At 38.2% G+C, this 13,612-nt stretch overlaps 1 protein-coding gene across 15 annotated transcripts in view; it reads right to left on the bottom strand.

The window, feature by feature from the left end:
- Positions 1-13,612, bottom strand: part of EIF4G3 (eukaryotic translation initiation factor 4 gamma 3) — a 340,922-nt gene that overhangs the window by 143,125 nt on the left and 184,185 nt on the right. For all 15 annotated transcript variants that reach the window (XM_065929977.1, XM_065929979.1, XM_065929983.1 and 12 more), the window contains 2 exons: positions 7,174-7,353; positions 6,321-6,435 (listed from right to left, as the gene is read on the bottom strand). In XM_065929977.1, coding sequence (XP_065786049.1) covers positions 6,321-6,435; positions 7,174-7,353 — 295 coding nt within the window. The remainder of the gene's footprint in view (positions 1-6,320; positions 6,436-7,173; positions 7,354-13,612) is intronic.

A 13,612-nucleotide genomic window follows, 5' to 3' on the forward strand; every position in this document is an offset into this window, starting at 1 on the left:
TTTGGTAATGAATGAGATGAAAGAAAATGAAGACAATATAGACAGCTCTTTTTCTTAAAAGCTTTAAAAGGAAGTAGAAAAATGGGCTATGGATGGACAAAAATATGAAGTAAAACTAATCTTTTTTTAAGAAAAGATGGGAGTGAAACAGTATACCTGTATGCTGATGGAACTAATCCAGCAGAGGGAGAAGAAAATGACATTATTAACAGGAAAGACAGAGGAGAACTGCAGAGTAATCAGCCTTAAATGAGCACATTCATGAACGATGGGTGCGTCAGGGACGGCTGGCCTTTAGTGGGAGAGACGGATAGCAGCCAAAGTAACAAGGATAAATGTGTATTAAGGTGGTTAATACTATAAAAATACTTGGCACTTTAGTAAAAAGTCAAATAATGTAGCTCTATTATCACTGTCATTATCGAAGACATCACCATCCCACCATTATCATAATAATCTTCAAGTGGAAAATTCTTGGAGGCACTATGATTTTCAGTATCAGAATTCTGCAGGTATCAATCCAGTTTTGAGAATCAGATTTGGAAAAGAACTAAACAGGGCTGATCTTAATAATAGCATGACTAGGATTTGAATAGGTTATGTGTATGGATGTGTTAGTTGCTCAGTCATGCCCGACTCTGCAACCCCATGGATTGCAACCCATCAGGCTCCTCTGTCCATGGAATTCTCAAGGCAAGAAGACTGGAGTGGGTTGCCATTTCCTTCTCCAGGAGATCTTCCCAACCCAGAGACTGAACCTGGGTCTCCTGTATTGTAGGCAGATTCTTGACAGTCTTGAGCCACCAGGGAAGCCCTCTGAATAGGTTAAAAGACAAAAATCACTTTAGCCATCCTCTAGTACTGAGCAAAGAACTATCAAAGTAGAACTCAAATAAGTAATTCTATGCTACCACATTATGTCACTAGCTCCCAAACTCAGAAAACACCACCCTAAAATTGGTTTCAAAAGCTGTTACCCAAGCAATACAATTTGCTCACCCTGCCATATTTTTTAAGCTAAGTGAAATAAGATCTAAAAGGTGAAACAGCCCTTAAAAAAATCAGATTCTTCTAATGAAATATTTTTGAGTCAACACGACTGGGGCAGAGGCTGATGTACAATATATGTATAATAAATACCAGCTGAATAAACCTGAGAGAATAGGATGGTCTCAACATTGGGGTGGTTAAACACTGAATTAGTAAAACAGTTAATCAACTGTAGACCCCAGCAGAGCAGGCCTTCTGCCCTATCAGACAACAGCTTTCTTTTATAACCTAATCCAACTTCTTACACAGTCAAAGACATTTAAAAAACATTTATCTATTCTATTATAAATGTAAATCACTTTTGCATGCACATATCAGGCAAATTACTTAATGTTTCTGGACCTCTTATTCATGGAAGGAGATAATTTGTCTGGATCAGTAGGTCCAAATCCAGCTGAATACCATTTATTTTGCAAATAAAGTATTATGGAAAGGTACCTACAGACAACACTTTACTCTCTATGACTGGTTTCCCACTACTCTGGAAGAGTTGAATGGTTGCAACAGATCTGCAAAGCCTAACCTATTTACTATACACAGCCCTTTAGAGAAAAAGCTTGCTGACTCTTATTCTATCAGTGGTTCTCCAAACTCCGGTCTATACAAAAGTTATAAAATAATAACCACAAAATACACACACATATAATTATAGGCTTGCCAACCTGGACACAATTGGAAAGGATTGTTCCTGTCTTAAAATTATTTCAGTCCTATTCCTTTGTTATTAAAGCAGGCTTCCTACCCAATAAACGGCACTTTTATTTAAAAGTCTTTTTGGCAAAATTTTAAATGTAATAGTCATGTATGTTTCTTCCTTTATTTTACTTTCTATTTATTTCACTTGCCCAGGATACTGAAAGGGCTGGGGGAAAAATCAGACTTGTTCTCATTGGCAAAACCCCAAGCATAAAGTGAAAGTGAAGTAGCTCAGTCGTATCCAACTCTTTGTGACCCCCATGGACTGTAGCCCACCAGGCTCCTCCGTCTATGGGATTTACCAGGTAAGAATACTGGAGTGGGTTGCCATTTCCTTCTCCAGGAGATCTTCCCAACCCAGGGACTGAACCCAGTTCTCCTGCCTTGTAGGCAGACGCTTTACCGTCTGAGCCGCCAGGGAAGTAAACACCACACAAATTAAACTCTGAAAGGCAGGGGGAATAATACCTCAACATCTACATTCCAGAAAATACCTAGCCCAAATGTCTTACATATTGCAGGTCTTCCAAAACCTTTCAAAAATCTTCAATTGTCCATAGAAACAAAGAAAATATAGTGGTTAAATACGCAGGTTGGCACATAAAATCAATGTATCCTGTACTGTACCCATCATAATAGTAATGTGGTATATAACCGCATCACTGAACACAGCATTGCTGCTTTGCAAAAGCACAATCAAACTGAATTTGATGCCAAAGGTTACCCAACTACACACACCATGCAGAACAATGACTCCCTCAGCTCTTAAGAACTAAACCAGGTGCCCATGCCCCCATAGAGACTCAGGAAAAGAGTAGAAAGATGACAGAAGGAAAAGGAAATAACATGACAGAGTGAGAAGGAAGGAGAGCATACCAGTTTAAAGAGAGAATGGGGCCATCTACCATGCAAATTCTCAACCCTTTTTTTCTTTCTCAACATCACTCCCACCATTAACCACATCCTTTTGCTCCCAAAAGTGTATTTTTCACTTTGGGCAATCACCAGCTAGGGTTGGCCTGGAAATAATTTGTCTCCATGAGGTATTTTTCTGACATAACAGGTATCAGAGTATTTAAAAAACACTGACAAGAGAAAAATTGAAAAGTGACACTGAGCAAATACTACTCATTAGTTATTTTTCCCTCAACAATGTAGAAACACTGCAAAAACACTGCAAAAATTATACAAAACTCTATGATCTTAGTTACTGAAATTCAATGTAGCTAATATTTTTGAGAATCACCATTCAAGGTTTAAACCAAGCAGGGGGTAAACTGTTAGTATGATGGAGTGAACTCCAACATTACGGATGAAGAACTAAGAACTCTGGGGTGCGTCCACCCCAGAGTGGGCATGGTCCACTCAACTCACAAACTCCAGCAGAAGGGCAAGCGTGAACAAGTCTTAGATTCATTCCTAGCCAGTTCAGATAAAAGAAGGTCCTCTGCACTAGAAGAGAGGACTCTTGGCTTTGGAATATAGAACTAGGATCCTGTCCCTACACCCACATTTACCCAATGAAAAAGGGAGGCACCAGAATCAGAGACGAATTAAGAAACAGGAGTGGAAAGATGAGAGAAGGGGAGATTCTAAAAAGAGGAAATAGAAGGGAATGCTTATGGCTTCAGGACCATAAGACCATGACAGTTGACATAAAGCAGTATAGCAGAAAGACCAATAATTGATGGGAACCATTAGATTACAACTTTTGGTTCTGATAAAAGCATATTGACTACTGACAGGTTTTTAAATGAAAACGTCTGCCCAAATGACAAAAAAAGAACCTAAAGTTCTATCAGAGAGAAGATTAATTATGATTTATTCTTAAAACAGAATAAATGTAGCTTGAAATTCTAAAGGTGATGAAATGAAGAGATATCCACGAATACACTGTGAGATGAGGGGGGGGGGATCAGAAAGTTTTAGAACATTAAAAATAGTCTATGTCCACTTGCACTAAAATTATTTAAAACAAATGAAAAAATATATATCAGTCTGTTAAATCATTATTTCTTTAGGGAGTAGGGAGGGAGAGCAGCTGACTATTTCAACTTTTTATGTTTGATATTATTTGTACTTTTCATCATTGGTTACTTTCATAATGAAAAACTTTTAAATCGTCTTTCTAATCTTAAGCAAACTAGGGAAATAGTGTTTTAATCTAGGTGATAAACTACCTACTCAATGTCTTATTAGATCTAAGTAAGAATTTCCTGGGAAAAAAGATTATCTATCAAAAGGAACAGACATTAACAATATCTGAAATATAATTACACCTCAATATATTGCATTTGAAAAAAATAAATATGGTTTATACATAATAGAAATAAATAAAACCAAAATGTTGTAATACTGTATATACATATCATTAAAATATTTCCCTATTGTTAAACTCATCTATATTGTTTCCATATATACTGTAGCAGTAGTATTAAGAGCACAGACTTATAATAATGATGAAATGCTGTGAATCAGAAAGTCATTTATATGATCAGTAAATAAACACTAGACTAAAGTTCAGTGAGATACTTTTCAAAATGATTCTATAAATTCAAAGATATAACTGCATTACTTTTGCAACATGAAGTTAAAGAAGAAATACTATTAATTTTAGCATGTCTACTGTGAAAGAGAATCTCATCTTGAAGTTTTTCTCTTCAATAAATTCAAGATAACAGCCAATTTTACACTTCAACATAATTTTCAGAGCAAGTACAAAGTGTACAACTACAGAGACACTAGACTTGTGTGAAACTGTCTTAAAATTTAAGTTCAAGGGGTGCACAAGTACCTACACAGTGCCAGCAATATTCTATGTCAAAGCTGAGTAATGTATACATATAATTTTCCTTTAAAATGTATATGTGAATATGTTCATTATTCTGAAAACATCAAGTATTTCTTAGTGAAAATACCACTTAATAAAGCTGTGTTAAATAAGCACATATATCTGAGACATATAATGAAGTTATAAAGTATACCATTTTGAAACAGCAGTTTCAAAGTAAAAGGAAGGTTCTCCTTTTCTAAAAGAAGTAAAGCTAGGTAAACACACTTGGTTGCTTTGCCTATTTCACCTGAAAACCTAGGGGAAATCTCCTTGGGTTATTCTAATACCCATAGATTATTCTATAAAGGTTTTTAACTGAGGAACTAATCCCAGTTAGAGGGTACATATTTTTCTATGGTAGATAACCATCTTAAAAGAACAAGCTAAAATTTTAATATTTCCTTCCTTACTGTAACGGAGAAGACTGATGTTTACTGATTCTTAAAGTTGAATTTTTCTAGTAGTCACTGATTTTATCCCTTAAAATTGGCTTTCTATGGAATAAAACAAGTGTAGGATGTCGTAGATGCTTACCAAATAAAATATGTAATTTTTATTACTCCTTGGTTTAGTATTGGCTCACACACCAAGTATAAGCATGGTGCTTGCTTTTGTACATTAAAAGTACTTGTAGTTTTTCAAGGCATTTTCATTTAACTAATTCTCAAAACCTCCCCATGACACAGATATTACCAAAATTCTGCAGAAAAGGAATCACAGGTATTCTGCGTTAAATTCAGTCATCCCAGGTATATTCTCTAAGTGCCTACCAGTCACTGTCCTTGAGGTACTAGGGATATAGCGGTAAACAAAACAAATAAAATTCCCTGCCTTCATGAGTATCACATTCCAGTGGGAAAACATTAGCAAATGCTTTGGTAAATGATGGTAAATGCTTAGGAAAAAAGAAATCATGAAAAGGAGATAAGGTATATTTATGCATTTAGCAAAAAGACAGTAAAAATCTAGGTAATGATGAGCTGGTAGGAGACATTAGATTGAGACATGGGCTCTTTCAGGATTACTAGCTCCTTCAGACGGAGAAGGCAATGGCACCCCACTCCAGTACTCTTGCCTGGAAAATCCCATGAATGGAGGAGCCTGGTAGGCTGCAGTCCATGGGGTTGCTAAGAGTCAACCCCATGGACTGACTGAGCGACTTCACTTTCACTTTTCACTTTCACACATTGGAGAAGGAAATGGCAACCCACTCCAGTGTTCTTGCCTGGAGAATCCCAGGGACGGGGGAGCCTGGTGGGCTGCCGTCTATGGGGTCACCCAGAGTCAGACACGACTTAAGTGACTTAGCAGCAGCAGCTCCTTCAGAAGGTGTCATTAACTAAATACATTTCTCTAATACTCCTTCCTTAGAAGTCACTCTCTTTAAAAAAAGCTTTCAGGTCAGAACTGTTTGCAACATTTTATTTAAAAATCCTTCCCTGTGGTATAGATAGTAAAGAATCTGTCTGCAATGCAGGAGACCTGGGTTCAGTCCCTGGGTGGGGAAGATCCCCTGGAGAAGGGAACGGCAACCCACTCCAGTATTCTGGCCTGGAGAATCCCATGGACAGGGAGTCTGGCAGGAGACAGTCCATGGGGTCGCAGAGAGTTGGACACAATTGTGCACTAACACTTTTTCACTTTCACACCATCAAATCTCACTATCTAAACTGTCCTGCTACACAACAAAATGGAATAAGCACAACAAACTAGCAGAAATTGCTCAAACTTTCACACTTACCATAAGCACTGGGGAAGTCCCCAGGTCCTGGCCCAGGATAAAAAGGACCTGGTCCTGGTGGCTGAACCGGGTACTGCTGTGGGGGTCCAACATATGGAGGGCCGCTGTGACGGTACTAGAAGAGAGGAAGTACAGACATGAATAAGTAACATGAAAGCAGCTTTTACTATGGAAAAATAAAGGGGTGTGTGTGTGTGAGAGAGAGAGAGCATCATTTAAAGGAGGTGAAGTCACTTTGTTAAACACACTCAAAATGCTTGCTGGTCATTAAGATGTAATGAGTAGATAAACAAGAAGGATTTACTGTATAGCACAGGGAACTAAATTCGGCACCTAATAACCTATAATGGAAAGGAATTAAAAAAATGAATATACATAGGTATAATTGAATCACTTGCTATACACCTGAAACTAACACAGTACTGTAAATCAGCTATACTTCAATTTAAAAAAAGATGCAATGAGGACGAAGAAAAAGGTGTGCCTCAGGTACAGTCATAGCAAATGAAAGAACAGGCAGATATCAGCTCACTGAGAAATTATTTCAGGCTGACAGCTTTCAATGACATTGAACAACATCACTGGAACAGCTAGTTACTGAGTCAACTTTAGAGCAACTGACTGTGGGGAAGGGGCTAGGAGAAAGATAGGATATAAAACAATTTCTCCATCATCTTAGAAAATTTCAAGAGATGAAAAAAATACCTCATGATAGTATGAAAAATGACAAATGGCTTAGACTTATATCCAACACAAAAGTTCCCGCATCACTAAAAGCCGATGCCATCAGTCATCCTCCCTGCTGCCCTTGGGGAGAATCTGAGCTGATGCCCACGCTGCGAGAGACGCTTACCTGCGGTATACAGTACTGAGGCCCCTGGGGCACGGGGTAGGGCATGGGCAGGTGGTTAACCATCATGATGTGCTGATTGGCCTGATACACTGCAGTGGGCGTCTGGGCACCAGGGCGAATGGAAGGACTGCTGTTCGGGATGGTAGCTCTAGGAGGCTGTATTTGAGGCCTCTGGAAAAACTGAGGAGGGGAGGAAAAAAATATTTATTTATTTTTACAAAAGGCAGTGTATAAATTTTACTATTGTGAGCTTTCTCCTTTTTCCCACTAATAAAAATCTTAATAACTTGGATTAGAAATACAATATAACATTTCACACACAATAAAAAACATTCTACATGAGGCCCAGCCACACTAATTCAAGTTTTGATCAACGTTGTCACTCATTTAAAAACAGCAGAGCAGTTTCACTTTTAAAATGAGGTCTCAACTAATTTAAAAGTTCTATACCATAAATGATTAATGTTAAAACGTGTGGTAAAATATAACAAAAGTGGTAGTTCGTATCTCTCTAAAAGTTGTTCTGCTGTATTATATAAAAGCATTCCTGCTTTCATGAAGAGTTGATGGCTCATTATCAACTTACTAAAAGCTAAAGTAGCCCCCTAAAAAGATACCAGTCAAGTCATTTATAAAGTATTTAGAATAACAGCAACAACTCAAATCTGTCTGGACATTAAAATCTTCATCTCAGTTTATTGAGGTCAAATTAAATTAACATTATCTGTGAGGGTGTCACATGCTAATTGACACAGAAAAGGAAAAGCCTTCATTTCGAAAACAGTGGCAATCTCATACGGAACTGAACCCAGTTTTGCTTCTCAAATAGCTTGAGATAAAAGTACAAAATCTAGACAGGCTTGAGAATGGTCTGGAAGGAACTTTCAAATGGCAATCAGTACTTGTGGTTATTTATGGTTCTCACTGCGGGCTTAAAAGCCTTGAAACAATATACCAATAGGAAATTCCCACTGTGAACGCACGTATTCATCAGCAAACAATCAATCTCACTCTTATAACAACAATAAGGGAATAGAGAAATAAGGAGGCCATGCAGAACCAGTAGTTTGTTACCTGGATGGGTCTGAATCCTCCCTTCAATTATGAAGCAAGAAAGCAGCAGGAAACAGAAAGAAAGCCAATGGAAAAGCTTATAGATCAGTAGGAAGGGGCAGGACATAGCATGCAGCTCAACAAAAACACCTTTCTATTCAGTAATAACAGGAGAAGAAAGAAGATTAGAAAATCAGAATGACAGTTCTCCACGTAAGAATTCAAGGGCACATGGAACTAAAGAATCGAATGACATTTAATCAAAGTAAATAAATCCGGAGGCAAAAATATTCTAACAGTATAGCCACAAGTCTTAACAGCTTGGAAGGAAATGTCTGCTCAGTGGACAAGCACAGCTGAACTACTGAGGCCTATTCCTGGCTCTCATGGACGCCCACGATACGATTCAGCATTAGTTATTTAGCTAAGACCTACTTTTCATCTTGAGTGGAGATGAGCATTAACAGTAGGAGTGCCATTTGGTTACTCTCAAGTTTGCGAAAGTCCTAAGAAACACCTAAACTTGTCAACTTTTACCAGACTTGCTAGTAACAATGACAGAAACTTGCTCTTTTCAACTAACTACGTATGTAAGAGGCCACCTACAGGTTTAAAAGGGGAAATATAGTAGTAGTCTAAAAATGCTGTCCAGCTCCAGAGTCTCCCAAGTTGTCTGATGATTCCAGATGTGAGTGCTGCTACTGGTCCTAATAAAGGCAAGTTTGACCTTTTGGCCCTCTCAGGTTTTATCATGTCCTACTCTTGAATATCAAGCTACCCACAGGTGTTAGGAAGTGACTTTTCTTCTTGTGTTGAATTGGAAGACCTGGGATCCAGTGCCCAAGGCTCGTCCCCATTCATCCCTCATACCCCAGGGCAAAGAAAACCCTAAAAAGAACAAGGCACTGAAAAGCAACAGACAGGGACGCACAGCAGGAAAGTGAAGCTAACGGGGAAAACCAGAGGGCAGCTGGGGAAGAGGAGAAGGAAATTCGAGAGGCAAGGGTGATGATACAGGAGGAGCCTGGGCGGGGTTACAGAAAATGGTCTTCAAATTGTCTTTACTGACACAGTTTTGGTGACAGACACAAGAGTTCCTGTCAGCTGCAACCAGGAACACTGGACTAGTAAACTTTCCACGCTAGACTCCACTTCTCTTAATTACACAGCAGACAGAATCTATTTTTCATCAACATATGTGAACTTGAGTGTTTTCTGGAACGCAGTATATGTATCAGGAGCCACAAAGCTCTTACAAGACTCAGGGAGAGCAGGGTCATTCATCTGGCTCAACTGATCGAGCACTCCTAGACGTCAGGCACACTGGATACGATTAATTCTGTAAGATTCCCTTCCATGAACTCTAGAGGGCAGCCAAGACAAGGAGAGGATTAAACGGACACACGTGACGATCCACTGTGGTTATTACCAACTAATTTTGTCAAAGTACTTATTGCCTTTGAAGACACATGGTGTTAAGGGGAGGTGAGGGGGGTAGAGAGAAAAAGGAAACTATTCCATTAACTTATGCAGAACAAGAAAAACAGATATGGGTTCAGTTTTCCCATAACCACTTTCCTCAACACTATCTTCTAACTGTTCTGCTGGAATTTTTAACCATCCTGTCTAGAATAATTGAGATTACATTTTACTCAAGCAGATTTCTGAACAGGATAAGACTGTTTGCTTTAGCTGTTTTGAAAGAGAAACAAACAAATGTTTCTAATGATACTCTTAATAACATATGCCTGGAGCCAGTAAAACACTAAATTTGTGGTTATGTGGACATACAATATACTTTTTTTAAATAAACTAAGACTTCAGCTTTGAAACTAAAAAATGTATTAAACGTGCACACTAAATAACAACAATAAAGATTCATATAACACTTTCAGTTACCAGGTACCACTCTCAACACTACATATATATTAAGTTAATCCTCACTACAAATCTCTAAGGCAGATACTATTATTAACACCAGTATTAGATAGATATATGAGGAAATTGAGGGGGATGGGGAGATTAGTATCACCGTTAAGGTCTCCCATATATAATTTAAACATATTCAGGTTCTGAGCCTGTACTTGTAACTGTTACACACTCTACCTCTCATGAAGTGGAATATCCTTTGTAATTTCAAACATGTGATATGTCAGTCAGAAGAATTCTTTTCAAAAGCTGAAGGCATGTGCCAGGACATTTATCCAACTACACTAATGGGTAGCACATCAATCATAATTGATTACTGGTAAGAAAAACACCCCATCAATCACTTCATGAAAACTCATGTATATCACTCAGGAAAACAGATTTATTCTTCCTACAAGACTCTTAATTCTCTATTTCCTTCAGAGCTACTGAAAATTGTTCATACTATTTTTTTTAATCCCTGGTACATTTAACAGGCCTACACTTACTCAGCTTTACTGCACTAAGATTTTCACTATGACAGGCTATTTGGAACTTGTTTCTTCCTTTAAAAAAACCCACAACATCTCTCAGTCTGTCTGTCTGTCTGTCTGTCTGTCTGTCTCTCTCTCTCTCTCACACACACACACACACAGGTTGTTATCTCCAGGACTAGAAAAGGTATAATGGTTGGACAAGCAAAGAAATAAAAAGATATGGATTCTCTTCCCTCCTAACTATTCAACTGTAAATACAGCATTAGATTTAACAGTGGGCAGGCATGGAAGCAAACCACAGGTTACTGAAAAGTGTGGATGTGAACAGGCTTTCCCAAAACTGCTTGCAATGCTTCTGAATACTTTTTCTTCTCCACTGAGTGCTGAAGAATCATTAAAAGAAGCAACATGTTCTATTTTTGGAAGCACAGTATAGGCCATTTAATCTAACCATATACCTAAAGTTTAAATCTTTAAATGACATGCCTTTGGGGTTATCAGACTTTAGCAACTCAACACAGTTCCACTGTGTTGTTAAATGGGAGTTCTGACACCACAAAAGTTCTTCCTTCTACTGGCTCCAAAGTTTCTGTACCACCTATCCTCTGGTCTGACATCTACCCTCCCAAAACTCACACTGAAGTCAAATCCTTCCTCTCTGTAAGTGACAACCTGCCATCACTGGCAACTTATCACTATTTTATGTTCCAGGCCAATCACCATTCTGCACCCCTTGCCCTTCCAACTAAGATTTTTAAATTCCTTCAACTTTTTCTCCCACTGCTCAAAGTTCTCAAACTCGAGAGCCAAATATAAATATCCAGGTCTGCCCAGAATGTGCCAGGCCCTCACTCAATAAATATCTGCTGCAGAATAAAGGAACAATATCTTTCTTTTATTCTGGCCAATTATGCTTCCATTAACGAACAAGGTTCACAGCAGCTCCTTTGTCAAAACATTTTACTACCAATTAGTACTGAGTTACAATCATCTTAAACTCTTTAGTCTTCTTTATACATACCCTGGCAATAAGTCATGCTCTTCACTTCTCTGTGTACTCTTATAGTTGTGATTTGAATCTCATATAGGAATTGAGTGTTTTATTCTTTTGAAAATTTATCTGGCTAATTTCAACCCATCATTTCAGATTATAAAGAATCTTCTGTATTTGAAATATGTCATGCAATGTCAAAACTACATCACCATCAGCCAATTCGGCAGGTAAGGCATTAATCCAAGTCACTGATAAAAGTGCTGAAATGACACAGGCAAGGAGAGAAGGACCTTGTACAACATAAGTAGCATCTCCGAGCTCGACTTCAATCCATTTAGTCTTCTGTCTTTCACTAGTATGGCCCACTAGTATGCCAGGAAAATGGCAGAGGAAGAGGACAGCCCCATTTGAGGTGATACTTTGGGTAGCTCCAAAGGGCTGCTGCTGCTAAGTCACTTCAGTCGTGTCCAACTATGTGCGACTCCACAGATGTCAGCCCACCAGGCTCCCCCATCCCTGGGGTTCTCCAAGCAAGAACACTGGAGTGGGTTGCCATTGCCTTCTCCAATAGCTCCAAAGGGCTAGGATACATTTAAAACAGAGGCTGAATTTATAGGGGACTCAAGATTGCTGACATTCACAGAAACACTCTAGAAGCAAAAAAGAAAATGTTACCTCTTGGAAAATCTTTCTAAAGACACAGCATTTATACCTTTACCATAGTTTCCTAGCCAACAACATCAGCCACATTGCTTTTTGAAGATGATGTCCATTTCTTTTTTGGGGAGGGTGGTGTAGTGTTGGGGTGTGTGTGTGTGTGTGCTGTAGAGCTTACAGGATTTTAGTTCCTTGACCAAGGACTGAATCCAGGCCCCTGCAATGAAACCAACCACTGGACCTCCAGGGAATTCCCAAGATGCTGTCAATTAGAATATAACATTTCTTATGAATTTGTTTTCTAACATCATCAAAAGACAAAGACATCTCTTAAAAAAAAAAAAAAAAACCCACAACTATATAACAATCGGATATTGAAAAACACCTATTCATTTTCAGCAACTATAAAAAACTTATTCAGTCGCATTAGTTCTTCCTAGGTCTAAAACCACTGAGTACTTATTAATTTGCAAAGCAATAAAAATATATCAAAACTATGCTTCTGAAATCCCTAGTTTTTTTGCATATGTGTTGATAGATCAACCTACTGGAGGGATAAATAGTAAGATTCTCAATTAAGAATTTGTTAGGTTAATATATTTTAAAAAAATAGCATGCAAGGAAAAATAATAGTGTTATGATTTTCTGAGCTAGAAAAAGACAAGTGGTAAAGAGTCCACATAATGGGATATCACTCAAGTACGAATCAGATGTTCTGCTGACTTACAACAATTTATAATGAAGGTTATTCATTTAAAATTCTTTGTGTTTTCCTGCACATAGCCTATATTATCAGATAATTTAGATTTCACTAAGAATTAGGAGATCAGACCTAAGGAATTAAGCCCTATAGCTGAGCTGTTTAATAGGCAGCCACTAATCATACTTGGTTACTTAAATTGAAATTTAATTAAAAATTCAGTTCTTCAGCCACAATGCATAATTCAAGCACTCAACAGCTACACATGACTAGTAGCTGCCATAGTGAACAGCACAGACACAGAAGATGCGCTTCATCACAGAAAGTTCTGTTAGACAGTGCTCCCTCAGAGGATTATGTCAGATGGAGGAAAGAAGTCCCTAAGGATTCTGTCAGGAACAAGCAAGTGTTCTGTCAGATCACAACGCACAGCCTGGAAAACAGAAGCATCTTTGTAGAACACTTCATTCACAGGTAAAAATAGCTCGGTGAAGGGCAAAGGTATCTCACTGCTAAAGGAACCTGACACTTATCACGGGCCTACTATGTGTCAGGCACTGTGACAGGCAGGTACTTTTAATTATCACAATACCCTTAGGAAGTACATGCTCTTATTGTAATACTTCAGTA

Source organism: Muntiacus reevesi, chromosome 3 (genome assembly GCF_963930625.1).
Source record: "Muntiacus reevesi chromosome 3, mMunRee1.1, whole genome shotgun sequence".
Taxonomy (NCBI): Eukaryota; Metazoa; Chordata; class Mammalia; order Artiodactyla; family Cervidae; genus Muntiacus; species Muntiacus reevesi.